General features: G+C 37.9%; 2 protein-coding genes across 3 annotated transcripts in view; one reads left to right on the top strand and one right to left on the bottom strand.

Moving 5' to 3' along the window:
* The window catches only part of LOC127647757 (cytokine receptor-like factor 3), a 28,831-nt gene extending 22,827 nt beyond the window's left edge, over window positions 1–6,004 (top strand). Inside the window, exons 6-9 of the mRNA XM_052132205.1 lie at window positions 1,443–1,665; window positions 1,787–1,925; window positions 2,764–2,876; window positions 4,326–6,004. Coding sequence (XP_051988165.1) covers window positions 1,443–1,665; window positions 1,787–1,925; window positions 2,764–2,876; window positions 4,326–4,594 — 744 coding nt within the window. The 3' untranslated portion in view covers window positions 4,595–6,004. The remainder of the gene's footprint in view (window positions 1–1,442; window positions 1,666–1,786; window positions 1,926–2,763; window positions 2,877–4,325) is intronic.
* Window positions 6,005–6,194: 190 nt separating this feature from the next.
* Window positions 6,195–24,560, bottom strand: LOC127647756 (polycomb protein suz12-A-like). 2 transcript variants are annotated; one of them, XM_052132203.1, is made up of 16 exons: window positions 23,871–24,560; window positions 15,758–15,804; window positions 15,547–15,611; window positions 15,232–15,300; window positions 15,073–15,122; window positions 14,877–14,962; window positions 13,566–13,785; window positions 13,296–13,398; window positions 13,084–13,189; window positions 12,780–12,960; window positions 12,583–12,671; window positions 12,110–12,253; window positions 9,549–9,706; window positions 9,190–9,388; window positions 8,703–8,782; window positions 6,195–8,056 (listed from the first exon to the last, which is right to left on the bottom strand). In XM_052132203.1, the coding sequence occupies exons 1-16, from the start codon at window positions 24,040–24,042 to the stop codon at window positions 7,750–7,752; spliced, it is 2,076 nt and encodes a 691-aa protein (XP_051988163.1). In that variant the 5' UTR covers window positions 24,043–24,560; the 3' UTR covers window positions 6,195–7,749. The 2 variants fall into 2 exon arrangements, with proteins under 2 accessions (XP_051988163.1, XP_051988164.1); XM_052132204.1 differs by having other exon boundaries at window positions 12,583–12,656.
* Between the last annotated feature and the right edge of the window lie 650 nt (window positions 24,561–25,210).

The following is a 25,210-nucleotide window of genomic DNA, read 5'->3' as shown; positions in this document are numbered from 1 at the left end:
ATTGCTTTTCTTTTCCATATAATAACAGTGAATGGGGACTCATGCTGTCAAGTTCAAAAATTACCAAAAAATATGCCGCCATTAGATGTGTAGTCAAGATTCACATAAAAAACAAAATATATATATTTTTTCTCCCCAATTTGGAATGCCCAATCCCCAATGCACTCTAAGTACCCGTAGTGGCGTGGTGACACCCCTCAATCTGGGTGGCGGAGGATGAATCTCAGTTGCCTCCGCGTCTGAGACCGTCTTATCACGTGGCTTGTTGAGTGTTACCACAGAAACATAACACATGTGGAGGCTTCACAACATCCACCGTGGCATCCATGCACAACTCACCATGCGCCCCACCAAGAGCAAACCACATTATAGCGACTACGAGGAGGTTACCCCATGTGACTCTACCCTCCCTAGCAACTGGGCCAATTTGGTTGCTTAGGAGGCCTTGCTGGAATCACTCAGCATACCCTGGGATTCGAACTCGGGAACTCCAGGGGAGGTAGTCAGCATCTTTACTCGCTGAGCTACCCATGCCCCCTACTTAAAATGTTAATGGCTCTTGTAACCATATTTACTGTAAATGAAGTCAGATCTGACACAATGCATCTAATGGCTCCATTTTTCCTTTGAGAGCTATTTTGATTGAATAAGGATTTTAAGACATGGAAAATAACATTTTAGTTGTATGGATTACTTGTATTATGCTTTTTGTTATTTTTGAGCAGTGTACACAACGACATCTTTTTCTGATCATATATGGATTAATACAACAATTGACTATTAAGCTTCTAAAAAGATCCTCAATGATGTCATATCCACCTTTTCACTTTTAACAGTGTGAAAGTACCCTCTGTCTGCTCATATGAATGTAGCACATCATAAGAAAGTGTTTTACCACTGTTCAAATGCAGGAAATGCATTCTTTATATGGATAAATGTTTTCCAACTGAATAGTATAAATATTAAATGAAATAAATGACAATAAAATGCAACGTAATCTATTCAGTAATCAATATACGTTTTTAATGTAACTGTGTTCTGATTATCTGCTATTCGAATTATAACTCTAGTGGAATACAGTTACTTTATTCCATTTCTCCGCAACCTTGTTTTGGAACTTGACATCCCCTGTCCTTTTAATTCCATTACATAGAAAAGAGTACACAGAGATTCTTTGGAGTTTCACCTTTTGTGTTTCTTGAAAGAAAGTAAGTCATAAGGGTTTAGAATGACATAAGAGTGAGTAAATGATGACTGAATTCTCACTGTTGTTGGCTATGAACCATGAATTATTATTGATACATGTTCTACTTTACTACACTAATGAATTTTAAGTGTAGCAATTATTCTTAAATATCCTATTTTTGGACAAACTATTTTAGTTGTTAAGCAAACTGCCATTTTCATCCCCACATGACCTTGTAAGGCTCTGCTGTTTTTAGGTAGACGATGATTTTAGCCCTAAGGATTACCGGCTGCAGTACCGTCAGGGTAACTCTTCTCAATATGAGGAAGCATACATCGGGAAGGACACAGAATTCCTTGTTCTGAACCTTGATCCGCACATGGACCACCTGTTCCGTGTGTGTGCCAGAGGGGAGGGCCGGACCGAATGGAGCCCATGGAGCATCTTGCAGACAGGCTACACCACGCTCGTGCCCCACGGTACAGACTTATCAAAACCTAACCTTGTGAATGCAATCAAATATTGTCAACTCTTCTGAGAGATTTGTAAAAAATGTCCAGTAGAACACGTCATTGTATTTACTTAATTTCATTTGTACAGAATGGCGTCCAGGCGTGGATGGGTACATTTTAAGCAGTAGAAAGAACATCGCCATGCGCAGTGACTCATCGCCAGGTCACAGGGGTGTGCTCTATTCCAACTCTCCCACCTACTTCTGTGGCCAGACGCTCACCTTCAAGTACATCACCATAATACATTGTCATAAACATTCTCATAGGAGACAAATTATTTTGAGAATTTCCTATGAGGTATTTGAAAGTGACACCCTACAAAATAGGTTATGATCATTAAATAATAATTGTTATTATTATTTAAAAATGTTAGCAATTTAGCACAAAGTGCTTCACACAAAATAAAATCAAAACACACAGTAAAACACATGGTAAAAACAAAACTTCACAAAGTAGTACAAGGAGTTCTATACAAATTAGTTTTTAAACGAGACTTAAAAACATACACGGATTCAGCAGATCTGTATACCAGGGCATATTTCATAATCATCAGGCCTTCACTACAAATGCTCTGTCACCTTTTGTTTAGCATCTTGATCTTGGAACAATGGTTCATGGCAAGAAGATCTAAGAAGTCTGACTTCTTGATGTTCTGCTAAACATTCTGGCGCCAAACCATGTAATGCCTTATAAGTAATTAATCAAATCTTAAAATTAAGAAAGTTACATGTCTTACTTTTTTTTTTTTTTATATATATATATATTTGCTATACAAGTTGAAGAACACTTAAATTAGTCAAATCATTGGGATTCAACAACAAAAACAACTGTAGGTCATCTGCAGAGCAATGCAAATGTATGTTGTATAATTTATATACAATGTTATAATGTTGTGTATAAATATGTTGTATATTACATGTATTGTGATTGTTCAAAACAATGAAACAATGTACAGTAATAATTTGAGCTGATTCGTTCAATTATGAGATGCTTCTAATCAAATGTCTCACGCATCAGTGTAGCTGATTTTTGGCTTTGAAATGTCTGTTTGCTGTTTGTGTGCAGGATCACTGCTGCAGGGGAGACAGATAAGCGTGACAGTTTGGGTGTGTGCGCTGACATTGGAACTGGCACAAATTCACTGCAGAGGGACCAGGCTGTCTGTATATCCACCAATGGTACGTCTTGGTACACATTAGTGTAATCACTGAAGTCTACAGTCATAAGTAGTCTGTGCATTGCACTGTTTTTCTGCTGGAAACTTGTGTTTACGAGGTATCAGGCTTTTGAAGAATAACCAGTTACTGGATTTCCCAGGTTTGTACCATCTTCGAAGATGGTCAGTGTTTTGTTTGAGGCACTCAGTAGCACCAAGTCCCTTTCAAAGCAAATCAGTCCACTCACCAGCAGCTATGTTGGGAATGCTATTTTTCTATGTAAACAAGCGGCAAACAAGTGCAGCACCTATCTACAATCTCCAAGATGGTTGGTCAAAATTACAATCAAAAGAACATATTTCAAATTAGCAGTGAAATGTGACAGCAATGGTATCATAAATTGTGCTTCTTCAGTTCAGATCAAGAAAAAAAATGCTATAAAAGCCAGCTTGTCCAGGTAATATGCATGCGCATTCCCGATTTAAAGGGATAGTTCACCCAAAAATGAAAATTCTCTCATTATTTACTCGCCCTCATTATATCCCAGGTGTATATGACTTTCTTTCTTCACCAGAACATATCAACATTTGATTATAGTTAAAAAGTACATACATGTTGATCATTTTTCGCACTAAAAGCAATCGAGGTGCTTTAGAAGACATTTAGTTTAACCTCTGGAGTCGTACGGATGATGTTTGTCCTGATTGTCTGTCATTTTAAAGCTTCAAAAGAGAAATCTCCATTCACTTGATTTTAAGGACCTACTGAGCTAAGATATTTTTCTAATTTTCTTCAAATGTGTTCTGGTGAAGAAAGAAAGTCATATATAATGAGAGAGGTGAACTGTCCCTTTAACTGACAGATCATGTCTGTATCTAAAAGGTGATTGTCTCTTTTACCTGGAAGGCAGAACTTTCTTTTTTACACCCACCATATTCTCAATTTCTCTTTTTCATTTTAATATAAGTGGTCAGTCTCAGGCTAAACAGACTCATGTACCATTTTAACTGGAAATCCACAAGCAGAATTGTAAATACTTGTTACTTTTGTACAGACAGACATTCTTATTAAAGTCCACACACATTTCTGCCAATGTTGTCTGCGTTCCACTGTATAATCAATACTGCAGCTGCCTATATGCATATTATGCAGTCTGCATAGGGCACCAACTCCCTAGGGGGGGACGATTGTGGAACTCTGCGTAGGGCATCAATTTGGTCAGAGCCGGCCCTGTGTACTATTATTTCTACAAGAGTCTATTATTGTGGTATCAATTCTTTCAGATAAGCCCACCACTATAATACACATAAAAACCAAGCAAACGGTGGTTGGTCGATCAGATGGGCTCTTCATGTCTATGTAACCAGCTCTTGGCCAGAATAAGCTGCAAAGTATACCAGACTTGATGCTGATAGTCAAAAGTCTGTCTACACATGTTCTTTATTTAAAGTGCTATGTTCTACTTTCCAGGTGCTGTGTTTGTGAATGGAAAGGAGATGACCAACCAGTTGCCAGCCATCACTGTTGGCTCATCTGTGACCTTTGACATGGAAGTGGTCAACGTTTTTCCTGTGAGCATCAACAATAACCCTAGTGATGGAGGAAACTTCAAACTGAGGGTGACGATTGGCTCTGGGAATAGAGAAGTGGTGTTTGATTGGCTGCTCGATCAGGTTGTGGACAGCCTGTTCTTTGGCTGCTCCTTCACGCACCCTGGATGGAAAGTGCTGGTGTTTTGATTCTGTTTAAATTAAAAAGCATGATGAAATATCCAGTCTGCTGGAATGTACTGCATCGATGTACTCCGTTCTGATTTCAAGACCTCAAGTTCTTTTTAATCCTGTCAAACTTGCTTCAAGTTCCAACAGAGCTTGCAGTTTTTCAACATTTTCAGTCATTTTGCCCTTCTAAACTGTTATTGTTTCTAGTTTTAATTATGAGTACCACAGATCACTGCATAATAATATGTAACTTTCTTTGTCCTGTGGTATGATGCCAACCACTACTCTCTCTAGCCTCATTACATATATACCTGCCTTTCACAGGTGTTGTGATCTTTGTGTAGCAGAGCACAATTGAACACAAGATGTATTTGTTACATGTTAAAACAGTCTTATAAAGTCCTTTGCTTGCAGGTGTTGAGCTGCAAAGCATGCTTGGTTCACCACTGAAAAATGATTCTACTGTGAAGAGCTCTGAGATCAAAGTGTAAAACTTTGTGCTTCACAACAAATGGCAGCTATTGTGCTCAGACCATCTTTTCTTCCATTAAGTCAGATGCGCAGAGTACCTGTATGATTTAAAAGGACAATTGGACTCATTATATAGTACTTGCTTAAGTGTCCTAAACAGTACTGAATTTCATTTTTCCATCATTAAAGGAAGGTGTGAATGATTTAGTCTTTTCACAGCTTCCTGGTGAGAACACTGATCAGTAGATACGAAGGCAATTCGCACTAAGCCTAAATGTTGTGCCATTTCTACAACAAAATATTTTTTGTCCTCTTGGCTCTTACTGTACCATTTCATGCTTTCATAAGGTGGCCCAAATTTATTTAATGAATAGGTGACCCACAAATTTTAATTCTGTCATAATTTACTCACCCTTATGTTGTTCCAGGTACGTATGACTTTTTTTCTTCTCTGAAACACAAAAGGAGACGTTAGACAACATGTTACTTTCAGTCACCATTCACTTCCATTGTATAAGTGATTGGTGACGGAGACTAACATACAAACATATTTTGTATTTCACAAAATATAAAGGTCATATGAGTTTGGGACAACATGAGGGTGTCATGACAGAATGTTCATTTTTGCATTAACTATCCCTCACATCTTCAAATACAGTAATGAAATTTGCATAATGTTGAAGCAACGTCATGTTTGAAGGGTGAAAAACATTATTTGACCCACACAAAGACTAGAGGCCATGCACCCAGTACTTCAATGTTGCTGAGATGGACAAACGGTACTATATTATTCCTCACTGCTACATTTGTGCAGCCACACACACAAGGATACACCCACAGTTTGGATTATTTAACTATATTATTTAAAAAAAACTGAGCTTAATGTACTGTATATTTACCTAATTTTGCCTGTGCCTTCGCAATACAGCTGTAAGAATACAACTTAACAGCAATTTAATAAATGATTTTAAAACATTTACTGTAGATGTTAATTATTTTTTTTTTTCCCCTAATGCATTTAAGAAACAGCTAGAAAACCAAAAAGAGATCAATACCACATGGGAGGTTCCAATTGTAAAAAAACAAAAACAAAAAAATCTTTATTTTAAATAGAGAACAACCTCAATCGCTTAAGCATTATTCACACTCAAGCTTGTTTCATAATGTTCAGATCATATTCATGATATAGATTTTTTTTTTTTACATCAATTAATATAAGTAAACCACATCTTGTGTAAAGGATGCTGGTTTCACATTGTATGTAAGTATTACAAGCGTTATACAACTGCAGTTATACAACCGTTTCAAATAAAGTAATTGACCTCCAGTATACCAAAAATGATCTCCATTCTTTAACCAGTGCACAGTTATAGCAAAGTAAAGCCATAAAAGATGTATAAACAGACTCCCTTTTAAAACATATGCATACAGCAACACAACAAAAAAAACTATAAGGACATACACAGAGTTGAAATCTTCAAAAGAAACTAGAAACATTGTAGCGATTTCACTTTGGTCTAAAATTATTTTCTTTCAGACATCAACATCATATTACTAAACTTATGTACATGTTACAAGAGGTTTGCTCATAAATGCCTGAAAGCATTATTTTTTTTTTTTAAACATGGGCACCATGAAGGAAAACTGGAACAAAGATACATTTAAAGAAAACAACTATGCAGAGTAGATGCATGGTGATAAACTAAATGCATCTGGGTGTAGATAGATACAGTGTGGGGAGCAGTACAGTGTCACTGAATTTACACATACATGAATGAAATTGAAACCTGTGCTTAACTCGTCTAAATCTGCACAAGCTATGAATCCTAGTACACAGAAGTTCAAACCCTGCTTTTTTAAGTCCATGTTTCCATGAGTAAGGCAAGTGTAAACATTTATACAAGGCATCGCACCCTGCTTTGTTTTTAGTACCCTGTACCTGTATGTATATGTGGTGCAAGGTCAGTGGAATTGCTAAGGCTCTGACAAACTTGATAAAAAATGCAGTGTCAATGTAGATTGCAGCACCCATGATCCTGACAAGTCATTCCTCGATCCGAGTTTCCGAAGATACAGTCATGTGAAGCATTCTAGTGTGGTGCTAAATTGATGTGGTTAATTTCACTTTAGCCACCAAGTGCAGACCAACAAAACTTTGGTCCATAAGAATTGCAGAGGAAAAAAAAACAATATCTAGGGGTGGCACAAGCCACAGTGTCAAATTAATTCTGAAAAACTACCCACAAAAAAAAACAAAAAATAAAAATTACACAGGCAAAACTAAAAGGTTCAAGTTTTCAGAAAAATACAATAAAAGCAAGCTTGTGGGAGCCATTTCAATCCTCAATATATTCAAAATATATTAAAAAAATCTTTTCATAGTTCTCTTAAAATCAAGCACCTAAAGCAAGTGCTAAAAAATTGCTAGAGTTACAAGGTTGTGTGGGTACAGAAACAAAAACAAAAGGAGGATTTTAGAAATTACCAGCTAATGCAGACTAATGGCATATTCAAGTAATTGCTTTTTGCAACTCTGATGACATCAGGCCAAAATCACAATCTGCTGATTATGATCATGGTTCTCATTAAACCACACAACCCTTTCCTAACTCTTTTCACTTTTAACTCAGTGCCTGTGCAGAATGTGATTGCGTCTGATGCCCACCAACATCAGAATCAATGCAGAGTCTGAGATGGATCAATCACAGGTGGGATGTTTCAGTGATCGATACACTGACTTCCCCATCCCCGTTGGAACCACTATCAGTGGCAGGATCACTGCAGGCACCATCTTGAAGTTTGGGTTGCTCCAGGCCATCATTTTGCAGTTTCAAATCTCTCAGGTAAACCATGGCCTTATCTATGGTCACAGTAGTCACTAAGCCAAAATCGTGCATGCTAACCAGATGGAGCAGAACATTTCGGCACAGATTCTTGTCGATGATGGAGGGACCGTGCTGCTCCACAAACAACATGCAAGCGTGATTCATTTGGTTGTCAGCTATGAATCTGCAAGCAAAAAGTAATAAGCTAATTACTGCCAGAAATGTGATCAAACTCTTTGAGGGATGAGAGCTCATAATAACAAATTTACATGCAAGATAACACAGAGAATATATACAGGCTCCTGTAATGTAAAACAAACAATGACAACATTTTATGGAGGAGGTTGTTTTGATAGCCTTAAAAGGTGCTCTCAGTAATTTTTTCCCCATTAAAAAATTTTTACTCCTAAAAAATGTATTGAAATTTTGAAACGCATGTATAAAATCATGACCACTCACGAGATGAGTCATATCACCTTAGTCATATCAGTAACCTTATAAAAGCTGTTTTATTCTACATGGGGCAGGGGTGCCCTCATTTTAAAATCACATGACCAGCTGAATCCTACTCGCTTAATCTCAGAATCCGGCTTGTTATTGAACACTTTCATTCTTGGATTAAATTAATCATGGCTGATAGTGAATTTCTACAATAACAGATGTAACTGAAAACTATTGATTTTGAATGATGCTGCATCCACACCACTAGGTGTCACTGTCCAAGAGGACACAAACAAAAAGGTACAGAGTGCACCTTAAATTGTAGACTCAATAATACGAAGAACTGAAAACTACAAGGAAAACGGTGAGTGAGAAGTGAGGATCCATACCCATGTTTCATTACATGCAGGTTCCACAGTTTCATCACCTCTTTCTCTCCCTCATTGACATCCATGAACTCCTCGATTTGCTAAAGAGTAATGATTTTTAAGATAAAAAGAAAAATTCACAATTATTGTTCAGTTTGTGATTCAATTGAGATCTTCTAGAATAGTAGTTTTAAAAGCACTTTCAGTTTCTCAATTCTCGTTCAAGGTATGACTGTGTAATATACATGTTGTAGAACAACATGAGAAAGTGTAACCATAGACCTTGACTTTCGCATAATTTAAAAGCATATGCAAATAAAACACTAAAAAACTCCAGAGGGAAAACATGGCTAATTACTTTCCAGGTTAGCCAACAAACTGACAAAACATTTTTGGGTTTTTTTAAATTTGGGGTGCTAAAGATCCATCACTGTGACTGAACGGCAATGCAACTCATAACATAATTCAAAAGTAACATTAAAGACCCAATGATGGTGAAGTTCCTTACCATAGCGGTTTTCTCCTTGAGCCACTCTGGGTCCCTCTCGTCCTCACTGTCCACTTCCATTTCCTGTGGTCTGAGCGGCATACAGCTGTCACTGTGGAAGTAAAGGCGGATGTGGCCGCTGATGTAAGTCCGCTGCTGCTCCTGTTCTCCATCCTCTGACTCCAGGAACTCAGAGAGGTTGGGCTCTGTGCGCTTGGGCCTGCAGAAACAGAACATTAAAAAACAAATAAATGTGTGTGGGGTGGGGATATTTCTGGTAAGATGCAGCCAAGGCAACGACATCCCTTGAATCATTTTTTTTATTTGAATACACCTCTAGATACTATCATAATCTTATATCAATTCCAGAGTGCACAGACCTGCAGACAAGGTAATGTGTGACTGCAGTCCTCTTCACTGGTCCGTTACGGCTGAAGGCAAAGCCAGGCTGGCAGTGGATATCCTGAGGGTTCCCCACGTAAGAGCCATCATAGCATTCATTAATCGACACATCTATCCTGGCTCCTTTAGGGTGTGGCTGGCCAAGACAAACATAACTCCAACAGTCTAAAATAGTGATGCACTGATACCAATTTTTGAAGGCAGATACAAGTACCCAGGTTTTGGTATCGGACTATACGTGTAGTTCTATGTTTGTACATTTGCCATTCTATTTGTATTGATATAGCCAATATTAGCACTTTCAGTATTTAAAAATGACTATTCGGATCCGTTTTACCAGGTTGTTGCTTATCTTTAAAAAGTAACTCTGCTAGCACGTATGATACATTATTTATGCTTTAACAGTGTTAATGCATACTATTCTGGGCATTTAAGTAGTGGGCAACGCAGCCTTCAAATTGATTAATTGTTCTAGGTTTGTTGCACTGGGCCTGACATTCTTTTAATTGCTTTGTCCGGTGTAGTAAAATTGACAGAAGATCACTCCTATCCCTTTTTCCAGCACATTCTTAACACAAAACATTATTCTTGGAGTTGTGGTGTTAAGGATAACAAAATGGCTCTTTTGCTCTTCCTCAAACAAACGCGTGCAGAGAGAGAACAGCATACAGTATATCACATGAACAATTAAATGAAAAGTCGTGAGCTAGTTTCAAATGGTTTTGTTAATTATTTTATTTTTTAAATTACGGATGACTGATAATCACTTGGGAAAGTGATCTCTCGCATGTACACACGCACATGTGGAGAGAGAGAAGCTGCATTTATTTCAGGTAAAGATGGATATAATAAAAACTAATATTTTAGAATTAAATAGTTTAAGTCAAACATGTTTATCATGTTTTCAAACTGGTCTTAGAAGCACCATATCCAGTATGCAACCACCTCATTATGTTAAAGGGATAGTTCAAAAAATATGAAAATACTCATCATTTACTCACCCTTGTGTCATCCCAAATGTGTTTGACTTTCTTCTGCAGAACACAAATGAAGATTTTTAGAAACATATTTCAGCTCTGTAGGTCCTCATAATGCAAGTGAATGGTGACCAGAACTTTGAAGTCCCAAAAAGCATATACAGGCAGCATAAAAGTAATCCACAAGACTCCAGTTTTTTAATCCACGTCTTCAGAAGCAACATAATAAAGCCCTAATTATACTTCGGTCAGACCTGAACGCTCCAGGGTGCATGACGCAAATCTCGTCATCAGCAGAGTGCTCAAGCACTAAACGCTAAATGCAGCCTGGTTTTTCTAACGACGCATCTTTGAACGTGCAGAATAACTTGCACGAATTAGTGGATCCACAAGGTGGCAGTGCTCACATTTGAGCCGTTGCTGTCACAAAGAAATGGTAGATTTAATCGCCAGTAAATAACAGGAGACTAAGATGAAAACAACAACAGTAGATATGCAAGGCGAGTGTTAGGTGGTCGGTAGATGCCTGCATTTGTATAACTCGAGTCTGAAGGCATATAAAGAGAAATTGTCCGGTGTCTCACATGCATGCGCCAACTGCCGGTGTGTGCCTGCACCGGCAAATGGAGCATAATTTCACAGGCTGTACACATATATATTTGAATGTATTTAGACGCTGAGTGTTCATGTCAAAATCGAAGTATATTTTGGGCTTTAATGTGGGTGAGAAACAGATCAGTATTCAAGTCATTTTTTACTAGTAATCTCCACTTTTGACCAGCCCCGACTAGTAAGTGGCAATATGCACGAAGAATGCAAATTGCAAAAAAACAAAAAGAAGTGGAAGTGAAAGTGGACATTTATAGTAAAAAAGGATTTAAATATTTAGCGGTTTCTCACTCACACCTATCATATCGCTTCATAAGATATGGATTTAACCACTGGAGTCATGTGGATTACTTATATGCTGCCTTTGTGCTTTTTTGGAGCTTCAAAGTTCTGGCCACAATTTACTTGCATTGTATGGACCTACAGAGCTGAAATATTCTTCTAAAAATCTTCATTTGTTTTCAGCAGAAGAAAGTCATACACATCTTGGATTGCATGAGGGTGAGTAAATGATGAGACATCATTTTCACTTTTGGGTGAACTGTCCCTTTAAATGTACTCGTAATTGGACATAGGAAATGATGACACTGATACAAAGTATGAGTATTTATCTCCTAGTATCAGTCCGAAACGAGTACTACAGAGTTGTATTGGTGCAGCTCTAGTATAAAATTAAATATTGACTAAAGAAACATATATATACATATATACATATACACATATATACATATATATATATATAGTTTTAATAAAAACAGATACAGCGGTTGCTGCCATTTTATAAAACCAATAAGCCATTCAAGTCCATTAGAGTGATTTTACCATGGTTAAGTGGGTTTTAGGCAGGTCACAACAAATCTGTTAATTTTGCCTATGACTATGTAATGATGTATTGGCACTGTGACTGTGACATTTAGTAGCAGTTTCAAGAAACTTAAGATGATGTTCCTCACCACGTAGTTGAAGATGAAGCGGCTGTGCGAGAGTTTGAGGTGCTTGAGGAGGCTGTAGAGCTTACTGCAGTTCAGCGTGCACCAGGGACAGTGCAGGTCATCTCTGGCCTCTGTCTGTTGCCGTGTGTTTTTGTTGTACAGGAACTACAAAAGGGGATGAACACCACACACGATGACCACACAGCAGCCAGCCAAAGAAAAGGTCAGAGTGTAATGTCACTGCATGTCTTTAGGAGGTGCTCTCATAGTGATATCATGCCACACAAAGGCCAAAAGAAAGCACAGAAATCTACAGTGGACAGGGGCAGACAATCACAGGAAACTTCCTGCCCTTTTGATAGTCCATATAAAACAAGTTCTGGGATCACTGGAAAGTGCTGTATTGTACATATTGACTGGTTTTAAAGCTAAAAGCTCTTCAGGAAAAGCTCTGGATGTATCATCATGTAATGTTAAAACTGCATGTTACTCACCTGATAATAGACACATAGTTTCTGACGAGGTTCAACATGACTGTGTTCTCTTCTTACTGGCTGATCAGCGCCAACTAAATCATTAACAGCTGAAACCAGTCAAACATCTTAACCAGTATCTTCAGTTAAATATGTAAATATTAGTTTACAAACCTCATATCATGATACAACAGTCAGCATAAGCTACATGCTCTTACCTACTGCATGTGGAGGCTTAACATTGCTTGGCTTGCTGCTGTCCACTGTGCTGGATTCAGAGTTGCGTGTGGCAAGTGGTTTGGCTACTGGTGCCGTTCCTAGGTCTGCTGTGTCATTGGTCCATCGTAATGTGAACTGCAATGTGGGTCCCTGAGAAAAGGTTTTGAAGGGTGGTAGCCACTGAAACACAGGATAAAGATACCATATGAAAGGCCAAAATTGATGTTTAAAATTCTAATGACCGACAGCAGTCTCATATAGCCACATACATAGATTTTTTTATGAACTCTGCCTGCAACTGACCTTCCCATCTAGAATGGTTTCCCATGTTGCCCTTTTCTTGCCTACAGGACTCTCCTCCATCTCCTGCATAGAGACTTCATACTCACCATCCAAAAGCTGAAGACGTCTGATAAAGAACACAAAATCCTTTACAAACCAGAAAGCAATTCAACGCTTAGTCAGTAATATTATTAACATAAAAAGATATGATGGCACAAACATTAAGAGTTAACCTGTTTTTATCAAAAACTGTCATCTGTGCCACAAATGTAGTTTCTCCATCATCCGGATGAGAAGCATATCTCTTCTTTCTGCTGGACAACTCTTCAATAACATCTGAGAAGAAACAAACAGAAAAAAAAAATATCTATCTGAGATATCTATCTATTCCTTCTTGTGAAAAGGCCACAATAAAATCTGAACTTCTTAATACTAATAACATTCTATCATCAAATGCCATTTTGAAGCTTCAAAAAGAGCCAATTAAAAGCGGAAGCTCCTACTGGTTTCTTTGTTGGTCACACCATTGAGCTCTCCTCCCCCTGGACGAGACACTCTGAACAGAAGGGAGTAGGACTTCACCATGTGGCTGTTACTGGGTTCAAACTCATGGCTGGGCACTACCAGTGTGGGAAAAGTTCCCAGCTTGGTCTGACTGCTGTCTGGATTCAGAGGCACCTGCTTTTTACCTGTAGGAACTTGCTTCACTGGGCAACTCACATCCTAAATCAATCAGAAAAAAATAAAATATAGAGTTTAAAACATTAAAGGGATAGTTCACTCAAAAAAAAAAAAACATCATAATTTACCTCATGCCATCTCAGATGTGTATGACTTTCTATCATCTGCAGAACACAAAGATTTTTAGAAGAATATCGCAGCACTGTAGGTACATGTAATGCAAGTGAATGACCACATTTTTGAAGCTCTAAAAAGCACAAAAAGGGACTACAAAAGTAATCCATATGACTCCAGTCGTTAAACGTATTTTGAAATGACATTTAGGCCGCATTTCCCAAAAGCATCGAAAGCGGAAATGCAACCATGATCATTAAACATGATCAGACTAAAATATAACTCCTTTTTTACTATAAAATTCAACATCAGCAGTCTGCTTGGCGATCATGATTTCAAGCTTGATTACATTTCCTAGCACCATCTGGTGCTCTTTGCATGCGACAAGCGCTAGGAAGCGTAATCAATCTTGAAATCATGATCATATCTAGAGACTGCAATAGCAACATGTGCAGTGAAAAGAAGTCAGATTTTGGTCTGTTCTCACCTTAAACTGATCATATCATTTCTGAGGACATGGATTAAACCAATGGAGTCATATAATAACTTTTGCGCTGCCATTGTGGTTTTTGGAGCTTCAAAGTTTAGTTCACCAATCACATGCACTATATGGACCAACACAGTTGAGACATTCTTCTAAAAATATTTTTTTGTGTTCAGCAAAAAAAAAAAAAAACTTTATGAGAATTTTCATTTTTGGGTGAACTTTATGTGGTAACTGGTCAGTATGAAAACAGGTGAACTTTCAGTAGAACAAATTATACCATAAAATTGATGAGGACAAGTGGGCACATACATTTCTCACAGACACAAGCTTCATTGCTTAGATGAACTAAGCAATGAAGCTCGTATCTGTGAGAAAACTGCAAAACTTTGGACTTCAATGTTAATAGATGGCTAATAGCTCATATGTATTGTACGGTAGTAAAGAAAAGGAAAAGTGATGTTTTGGTAGTTTGTCTTTGAGGGCAATTCATTTAAATAAACACTTATGTTACACAATGAGGACAAAGTTTTACCTTTCTCTTCTTGTGGCAGACTTTGACAAGTAGCACTTCTACAGACACTGAGTTTTCTTCATTCTCTGAATTTTGCAATTGCTTCTCTGATGCAATAAACAGAAAATCAAAATCACTAACTGATCAACTGATATTACTAGTGATGACTCAGAATAGGTAAAAGCCAAAGGCTTGAAAATGTTAACTGTTTGCCTACCAGTTTTATGGAAGAATCCAGTGAAAGTCAGCTGCAGGTTTGAAGCCATACTGTGGTTGGAGAAAAAATTACTGTTGAGTTACTCATCTGTAATACATAGATGTATTTGACTCAGTCATTCATACTTTGCCAAAAAAAAAAAAAAAAAGCACATCTTACTTGTGGGATTCCTGATCCACTTTTGACTTCTCTACTTTAAACAGCAGATCATTCAATTTGAAGTTATTTCTGAAATAACATGCCAACAAACATTAAATCATTGCATACTGCATTCAGATACACAACTCTGTCATACATTAAGATATGAAACCCTTATTCTACAACTGAAGAACATTCCTTTCAGTTGCAATGCTTAAGTCATCATGCAATCTGTACTCCATGTGAGGCCCTTACAAGGAAATGAAAGGTGTGGCTTTTTGACAGAGATTAAAAAAATAAGATACTTAGCTATTTTAGGAGCAAAAATCGTTTTACCTTTTTGTACTTGTTCTCGAGTTTCTGTGAGACATGTATGTAAGACTTCTGTGCAGGAAGATTGGCTAATAGAAGGAAAAGGGATGATAAAAAACTGTTAGTCTTTTATTATGGCAACGGTGTACAGTTTGCTTGTCTTAATCAAGTTTCCACTTAATGTTCAAATCTAAAGGAATATCACATAATTTCTTATTGATCTAGGATTACTTACTGCTATAAGATTCCTTGTCCGAAGAAATCTGTATATTTGAGTTGGTTCTGTGAAGAAATGTTCAGAGACATTAAAAAAAAACAGAATGAGACTTGGTTCACACAAATTACAGAGAAAACCCCATATTGATCATACTAGAGGTCGACTAAGTGTATTTTGACAATATAGATAATTATGGTGGTGGAAAAGGCAGATAAAAGACGAATCGGCAGAAAGTTTGTTTTATTTTTATATCGATTTATAGGAGATTAAAAAAAAAACTCTGTCTTTCCTTAGCATGACGGGCAGAGAAACCGAGGCTACAAGAGTCCAAATTGAATAAAATCACAAAGCAGTTTATTACGCACCAAAAATCAAAATAATAACTTTATGCACCAGAGAAACTAGCAAACAGCCATCTTGAAATTTCTGTCTCTGATCTTTCATTCTAGCAGTTTCTATACAGATTTCAATGGTGTTGATGTCAAAGTGTAAATAGCTAGCAAAGTGGATTTAAAGGTTATAGAGCTGGCAAATGTTATCATGAGAATTTTAAAGTTTTTAGGGGATATCATAAGAACTGGAAGCAGAGTGGGAAGATTTTAAAACAAGAGTACTTCATTCATAAATACACAAGAGCATACCTTAAAGCTGTGGACGTACTGATATGCCCCTGTGCTCACGAAACTCCAAGAGACAGCACAAACTCATTAAAACTATCTCTGTACGACACCTCTGACCATCTTCTCATATAATTTACCAATCACATTATAGTTCAGGCGAGCTGATTTTTTTGGGGGGGCTAATGGGGGACAATGGCGATATAATATTTTTATACACACATATATAAAAGAGTATGTTTTATTTTATATTGCATTTACAACTATTTCAATCACATTTAAGCCTATAACAATGTGGGGTGAACAAATAATAAATAATTATTATATAATAATAAATAATAATAAAAAAAAGTACAAAACATTCCTTTAATGTCATGAACTTACATGTAAAATAATACGAACTGTCCTGTTTGAAATTTCATGTCAACTACACAATTTAGCACAAATTATTCACAAATTGAAACCTACCAATTAAGCAGAATTACATGTATAAAAATTAAACACTTGCATCATGAAAAAGAGCAATGTGACATAGCTGTCTGAATGTGATCTGCCAGGTCCAATTTACCACCGCGGGTGTCAGAAGAAAAAAAACATTTACCCAGGGGTTCTCAAGGGGCTGGTACCATCCCCAAGGGGGCATTCAATGGATGTCAGGTGGCATGAGAGCAAATTAGTAAAGAGGGGGGCATTAGGTTACAAATGGGGGGCTTTTATCAGTCATAATAATCAAATCTATTGCAGAGTTCCTCTTTCCATTAAAACATTTATCTAGACTTGGAGTATATCAGTTTGTTCTCATTTATACGGGCTGGTAAACATTTGTACCGCAGTTCATCTATTTTGAAGTTTAGCTACGCATCTGAAATATCTGGTTTAGCAGCGTCAAATACTCAACCTAATGCACCTGATTGGCTCTGTAGATGGATACAGCTGAATTGACAGAGCAGCATGAGCACAAAGCTCTTAAACTTGCAGCTTTGGGAGAATCAGTGAGAAGCAAGGTACTAGAAGCGGAAACCATTTGAATTCGGCACAGAATTCTACATCACCACCCTTGAATTTACTATATAGTAACATTAACTGTACTTTAGGCAGAAATAGATTGATAATAAATATCATATCACTACTTCAGCTCTATTAAATTATTCACAGACTACATTGGGGAAGTGAGGAAATATAGTACAATTTTGTTACAACTAATAAATATTTATATAGGTCTACTGTTTATAAATACAAAAATGCCATAGTTTTTTTCCACTTTAGAAATCAAGTTACATCTAACTATAGTAGTGAAGATCCATGCTTCCATGTGTTTACTATGGTCTCGTTACAAATACCACTGTAAGGCCTGGGTAGCTCAGCGAGTATTGACGCCGACTTTCACCCCTGGAGTCGTGAGGTCGAATCCAGGGTGTGACCGAGTGACTCCAGCCATGTCTCCTTAGCAACCAAATTGGCCCAGTTGCTAGGGAGGGTATAGTCACATGGATTAACCTCCTTGTGGTCACGATTATTGGTTCTCACTCTCGATGGGGCGCGTGGTAAATTGTGCGTGGATTGCAGAGAGTCGCATGAGCCTCCACATGCTTGACGGTTGTCCTCCGCCACCCGGATTAAACTGAGTAACTGTGCCACCACGAGGACCTACTAAGTAGTGGGAATTGGGCATTCAATATAACCCCCCACCAAAAAAACAAATACCACTGTTAAACAATCAAAATAAATAATTATTAAATAAATAGTCATTTTCAATTTGTGGTGTACATCTGGACAGTCCCAATGCATGTGCATCAATTTGCCCAGGCCCAAACAAATTACAGTAAGGGTGGGGTGATAAGCCCATAACATGTCATAATGTTTGGGGTTAAATATGCTCTGTGGATAATTTTAAAATGGATAAACTGATGGTTTGGATTCATAGATGCATAGAATGTATTGTCCCACACTGCTTACCAGTCAGTAGTTCTATTGGGAGTTCTATTGGGAGAAGTCAGATCAGATAACCATATGTTTGCCTTTGGGAAGCCATCCGAGTTATGGTCAGTGAAACAACAGTAGAGATAAGAAACAGTTCCCTTGCTTGGCGCATTAAGAATCAATTTCACTACCGGATGTCTTTGAAGAATTGTACCCCAAAGTAACTTGTGGGTCATTAAAGCTGCACATAGTTTGAAATAAAGAAAAAGTATTGTGGGAAATATTACATCTTTTAAGTAATTCTTGGAAATCAAAAATTGTTTCCTCTCCTTTTACAGCATTCTAAGTCATAATAATCTTTACAGCTCAAGAGGGCTGCACAAAGGGTTGTCAGCCAGGAAAGTAAATTCGAGTTGTACCATATAAATGTACCATTTAATTTTTATTAAAAAAAAAGTGTGTAGGATAGTATAGTCCCATAATGTAATGAGCACTTCCTATAAGAAAGGCCAGAAAATAAAAACTCTTGTAAACTAATTGGTGAAATCAGCTCCTTATCTAGATGTTTAATAAAGTTAATTCGGGGCAAGATATACATTTTTATTGTTGACATTCGGGCAAGTTGTGATGAAGGTAAAAGTATCATTCTCTGAATATCAGACTCAGCTTTTTAACTTTTTTTACATATAATTAAATTTTGAAATGAGGGGTAAAGTGGGTATCAGCTCAATCCCCAGGTTTTTTACTTGAGTCGATATCTGTATATTATTGGGGAAATAGAAATTGGAGCCACCTGAAATGAGAGAAATCAAAACAGATTTAAAGCGAGTCTTATGAACTGCTCCAGGGGTTCTACTGATAAATTAAACATAAGAGGGGAAAGTGGGCATCCCTCTCTGGCACCTCTGCAAATATTGAAAGTATACAAGACAAGTCCACCGGTGGACACTTTGGTCATGGGATTAAGCCTGCTCAATTTATTAACAAAATTTTAAAATTGTGCAATTCATCGAAGTTGCATTGAGCAAATGATGCAAATAACACAAATACTGAGTTTTGTGTTTTGTTTTTTCGTACAACAAAGTACCAAAGGGGGGTTGGGGGCTGGGGTAAGGGAATGAAGCAGGGGGCATTAATCCCAAAAATGACAGTAACAGAAAAAACACCTCAATAGCATTTTCACGTAGTAAAGTGGTTGAGTAGACTCACACCATCAACTCTTGGGGAAAAAAATACTTTGTGCTCTCACATGTAATCCATTTTGATCAACTCTTCTCAGTAGCTTTAATACAAACAGGAAGTTAGATGACAAAATTCAAAAGAGCAGAGCACAGAAAAGGGGCAGGCTGAATAAGGTGAATATGTAAGTATTAAACTAATGAAGCTTTTTTAGCCATATACATAAATACATATATATATATATATATATATATATATATATATATATATATTAGGGTTGCACGATTTGGACAAAAAGTCATATTGCGATTATTTTGAAAAATATTGCCATTTGAGCTGCGATTATGATGGTAATGTTTTCCACATGTTCAACTGCAAAATTTGAGTCCTCTTAAAAAGAACCAAACTGAGACCTTTTTTCAGCTCAACCACAAACAAATAAAAATATAAACTGTGACAAAAAGTCTTCTTCATATCCAAATGTTACCATCCACTGTGTACCTGTTTTTGTCAATTTTGTGCTAGGGTCTCAGCCCTCTAATCATCAACATTAGTTTTTGAAACAGTCAACTTGAATATTAGGGATGCTCCAATCAGGATTTTAACATCCGATATCGATCTCCAATTTTCTTTTCGATGCTGATCATTTAACTTTTTATAAACAGCTCTGTCAAAACTGGTTATATGTAAGCTTTCTGCTCAATGTCACTGTTAACTGAATTTCCCTGTCAGTAATACCATACTTGTTGCCTAGTTTTTGCTGTCAAAAATAATGTTGATTGATTGAATTTCACCACATGAAGAGTTTTGTATATATAGTGAGGGAAAAAAGTATTTGATCCCCTGCTGATTTTGTATGTTTTCCCACTGACAATTTTTTTTTTCAGTTTATAATTTTAATGGTAGGTTAATTTGAACAGTGAGACACAGAACAACAACAAATAAATCCAGAAAAACGCATGTCAAAAGTTTTATGAATTGAATTGCATTTTAATGAAGGACATAAGTATTCGAACCCCTCTCAATCAGAGATTTCTGGCTCCCAGGTGTCTTTTATACAGGTAACGAGCTGAGATGTGGAGCACAAGCTTAAAAGGAGTGCTCCTAATCTCAGTTTGTTACCTATATATAAAAGACACCTGTTCACAGAAGCAATCAATCAATCAGATTCCAACCAAATAGCTGTCAAAGGATGTCAGGGACAAGATTGTAGATCTACACAAGGCTGGAACGGGCTACAAGACCATCGCCAAGCATCTTGGCAACAGTTGGTGCTATTATTCGCAAATGGAAGAAACACAAAAGAACTGTCGATCTCAATACGGTCTGGGGCTCTATGCAAGATCTGAATTGCAATGATCATGAGAACGGTGAGGAATCAGCCCAGAACTACATGGGAGGATCTTGTCAATGATCTCAAGGCAGCTGGGACCATAATCACAAAGAAAACAATTGGTAACACACTACGCCGTGAAGGACTGAAATCCTGCAGCGCCCGCAAGGTCCCCTTGCTCAAGAAAGCACATGTACAGGCCCGTCTTAAGTTTGCCAATGAACATCTGAATGATTCAGAGGAGAACTGGGTGAAAGTGTTGTGATTAGATGAGACCAAAATCGAGCTCTTTGGCATCAACCCAACTCGCCGTGTTTGGAGGAGGAGGAATGCTGCCTATGACCCAAAGAACACCATCCCCACCGTCAAACATGGAGGTGGAAACATTATGCTTTGGGGGTGTTTTTCTGCTAAGGGAACAGGACAACTTCACCGCATCAAAGGGACGATGGATGGGGCCATGTACCGTCAAATCTTGTGTGAGAACCTCCTTCCCTCAGCCAGGGCATTGAAAATGGGTCATGGATGGGTACTCCAGTATGACAATGACCCAAAACATATGACCAAGGCAACAAAGTAGTGGCTCAATAAGAAGCACATTAAGGACCAGGAGTGGCCTAGCCAGTCTCTAGACCTTAATCCCATAGAAAATCTGTGGAGGGAGCTGAAGGTTTGAGTTGCCAAACGTCAGCCTCGAAACCTTAATGACTTGGAGAAGATCTGTAAAGAGGAGTGGTACAAAATCCCTCCTAAGATGTATTCAAACCTGGTGGCCAACTACAAGAAACGTCTGACCTCTGTGATTGCCAACCAGGCTTTTGCCACAAAGTACTAAGTCATGTTTTGCAGAGGGGTCGAATACTTATTTCCCCCATTAAAATGCAATTCAATTTATTAAATTTTTGACATGCGTTTTTCTGGATTTTCTTTTTGTTGTTATTCTGTCTCTCACTGTTCAAATTAACCTACCATTAAAATTATAGACTTATCATTTATTTGTCAGTGGGCAAACGTACAATATCAGCAGGGGATCAAATATTTTTTCCCCCTAACTGTATTTTACCACTTCAGGTTTATGACAGAAACAATAATTAGTGGTTGTCTGATATATCGCAGAGGCCGATAAAGCAGTAGATATTCTGACTAATTATTGGCATCGACCGATATATCTTCCCATATGGCCGATTTGTTTCTTAACGGCGCTGGAATTCGCCTGCTTGCATGTGAAGCAACTGAGACCTGTAAACGATCAATCACAGTTCGTTTTGTTATGTGCATCTTGTGTTACTATAATAATAGACCGAAGTGCAACACAGTCTCACTGCACACGAGTTTGAGCTCATTAATTTGAAGTTTTATACTCCCTCTCTCTCTTCAAGATCCCTGCAACCTTTAACTGTCTTGTCTAATGACAAAAAGGCAAATATAAATAAAACTAATATCATATCCCATCTGCAAATATTTGCATATCTCGTTTATACAGATGTAATAAACAAACGTCACAAAACTTCAGCACATCCAGCATCCTACGGAGCGCTCATTTATTTACCTCTAAAGCACGTATTAGATCGGCCCCTCCTCAGCAGTTCTCGGTCACTTAACTTTCTTTTCTAATGATAAAAGACAAATATCAATAAAGCTTCTATTATATACCTTTTGCAAATATCTCGTTTAAACAGATGAAATTCACGAACCTCACAAAAATCCCGAATTTTCTTCCCATCGAGCGCTCATCTAATATCTTCCTCTGAAGCACGTATTCTATCAGCCAGAATCAAAAGTTCCTCTGATTCAGCAATCATGATGGTCAATCCAAGCAGGTGATCCAGGCCATTTAAACTGTCAGGAGATTGCTGCTCACACTGGATCCGCACAAGGGCAACTTCAAAGTGAAAGCGCTTTACGTGTGCTTTTTAAGGACATTTCTTATTCACTATGCACTATATGTACAATTGGCTTGATATATTACTCTTTTTTTTTTTTTTTCTTTCTATGCAAAGGACATGCAATCCATGGTTGCTGAACTAGTGTGTGTACTGTTATTTCCTTCTTCCTAAATTGTGAAATTTAGTAAATATAACGCTAAATAGGAGTAATTTTTTTGGAGCAATTTTATGCTCATGTTATTTACTATATTACATTTTGGATATACATGCTCTCTGAATATCGGCATCGGCCATTAAAAAAAAACACATATAGGTCGACCAGTAATAATAATAATAAATAAAAAAACAATCTGCAACTATCGGCATTGATTTTACAGATAACCGATAGCTCCAAAAACAACCATCTGCACCGAATAATCTGTAAAACCAATATATCTGTCTATTTCATTCCAAGCAAGTCTATCCAGTCTCAATAAATCTAATCCCATTGTCTCACAAATTCACACTCTTCTACAGGAATCAAGGTGGTAGCTGGTAAGACAACTTGTCTTGCAGCCAATAGCTACAGCAGAGAAACTTAATGGCTTTTGTGTTGTTCGTGATTCTTAATAGCACTTGTAAATCTATGACAATAAGTCAAACACTACTGGCAGGTTAATATCAGAAGAGACATAAAGCACGTGCCATCTTTTGATGCACGTGCCTAGTTTTCACGTAGGATGTGGCCTGGACAAGTAATAAAGAGTATTCCTAGTTATTTTGACCAAAACAAAAAAAACATAGGTCAGATATCACATATTAGAAGACATATTTCAGCATTTTGTGAGCTACTGGACACATTCTGCTGGTCAGTGTTGATGTTTAGCCACCAAGCTAGTAGTATGGGTGGTCAGACAATTGGATACTTTTAAATGTAGGCTACAAGAAAAGCAACAAGTTTTATTGTGTTTACAAAGCAGGAGAGCAAGGCGGCTTTGGGGATATTGTTCCTTACTAACACACATGCCAGTGGTTTAACTCAATACAAAGGTAGCCTACGTAACCACAAGTTGGTGCGACAATGTTAGCAACCTGCTACACCGCCTGTTCGAATCCCCCTCGTAAAAACGTTCGTACAACAAACAATGAAAGATGGCCGAAATATGGATTACACGCTATTAAACGTCAATAAACACGACAAACCCGCTGCAACTTACTCTCGAACGCCTGCAAGAAGAGTTCGTGGTCGGCTTGGATCTGTTCCATGTTGGGTCGCTTCACTGAAGTCATCACAATACCGGACGATACGTGCGCTCCTCCATTAGCGGCTTTACCCGTGCTGCTGCCATACAATCCATTTCCACTCGAACCGTGCTTGTGTGGAGCCATCCTGAAATAGTGTTAGTGGTCGAGTCAGATGTTTGAAACGGAACTCCGGTGGATTCAGACGAGTCCTGGCCCCAAACAAAGGGAGAGCAGCCGAGACCGGTTTGCCCCTCAACAAAGTAGCAGTTAACATCAACAAGCCGGCAGTTCAGTTCGTTTTACAGACCGGATGGAATTCATGACATAAACGAGCGAATGTGTGCGCGTAGAAAACAGTGCTACATCAGCTTCTACATTCGAACGCCTGGCGAACTATTATTATACGGCTTATTGGATCAGTTTGCAATTTGTATTGCTGACTTGATAGCAACCCTGATATTGTAGTATTACCTGGGTATAATATTGAACCCCTAACAAACCTATCTTTATCGTATAAGAATCTAGCAGTCCAGTGTCGTGTCCATGTACGAATATCTCCATGAACCTCTGTTTAGATGTTAAGAATGCAAATATGTAGCCTATTGTGCCCCATTGGGAGCAGCCTAAAGTCGAAAATGCTGGGAATATATTAACCGCCCTCCTTCTTGAACGTATCCCACACACAGCTGATAAAACCCTATTTGGAAGTAGTCAAGTTTGGTAGAGACTGCTAGTGAGCTCGCCTATATATTTTTCGCGGGAAATTCGTTTTAGTGTAGTCGCGGCACTGTGACAGAGCCGAGAAAGTCCAAGTTTTCAAAATGTAATTGTCATTTTGACATTCCGCTTGATCTTCCTTTTTTTTTTTTTTGGTTCGTGGGTAGAAAATGGATAATCAGCTTGAATATTTTATTTGCACATGTGGGTGGGATGAAACGCCCCTTTCCACTGATTGATCAACCCGCGCCGTCATCAGTTCTTCCGCCATGTAACAGAATAAAAGTCCATCGGTATTACAGTTATACGGATTCTCAAAGTGTTCGATCGGCATATCACCTGTCTCTCATCTAACAACCGGATTTAAGAGTGTCTGTGACACAAACCATAGGCAGGGTCTAGACATTTGTCTGTGCCAGCTTTCTTCTGCGCATGTACGGCAACCTACACGTGCAGATAAATATAAGTTGTCTGTTTTAGAAATAGCCTGTTGATGTTCTTCACATCTGCATGCAAAATTACCTCTTAATCTACTTTTTAAACAGTTTTATTTAGCTGTCAGCTATCAACATCTCTCAAAGAGTGACGACAGTGT

The sequence above is a fragment of the Xyrauchen texanus genome, chromosome 8 (assembly GCF_025860055.1).
Source record: "Xyrauchen texanus isolate HMW12.3.18 chromosome 8, RBS_HiC_50CHRs, whole genome shotgun sequence".
NCBI lineage: Eukaryota > Metazoa > Chordata > Actinopteri > Cypriniformes > Catostomidae > Xyrauchen > Xyrauchen texanus.
The sequence above is the reverse complement of the archived record's forward strand: the minus strand, read 5'-3'. Positions and strand labels throughout refer to the sequence as shown.

Coding starts and splice junctions, on each gene's coding strand:
- LOC127647756 (XM_052132203.1), bottom strand. CDS start 24,042: ATGGCTCCACACAAGCACGGTTCGAGTGGAAATGGATTGTATGGCAGC. Junction 12,672..12,779: donor TAAGCCTCCACATGCAGTAG/GTAAGAGCATGT, acceptor GACTGGTTTCAG/CTGTTAATGATTTAGTTGGC. Junction 9,707..12,109: donor GCTTCATCTTCAACTACGTG/GTGAGGAACATC, acceptor TGTCTTGGCCAG/CCACACCCTAAAGGAGCCAG.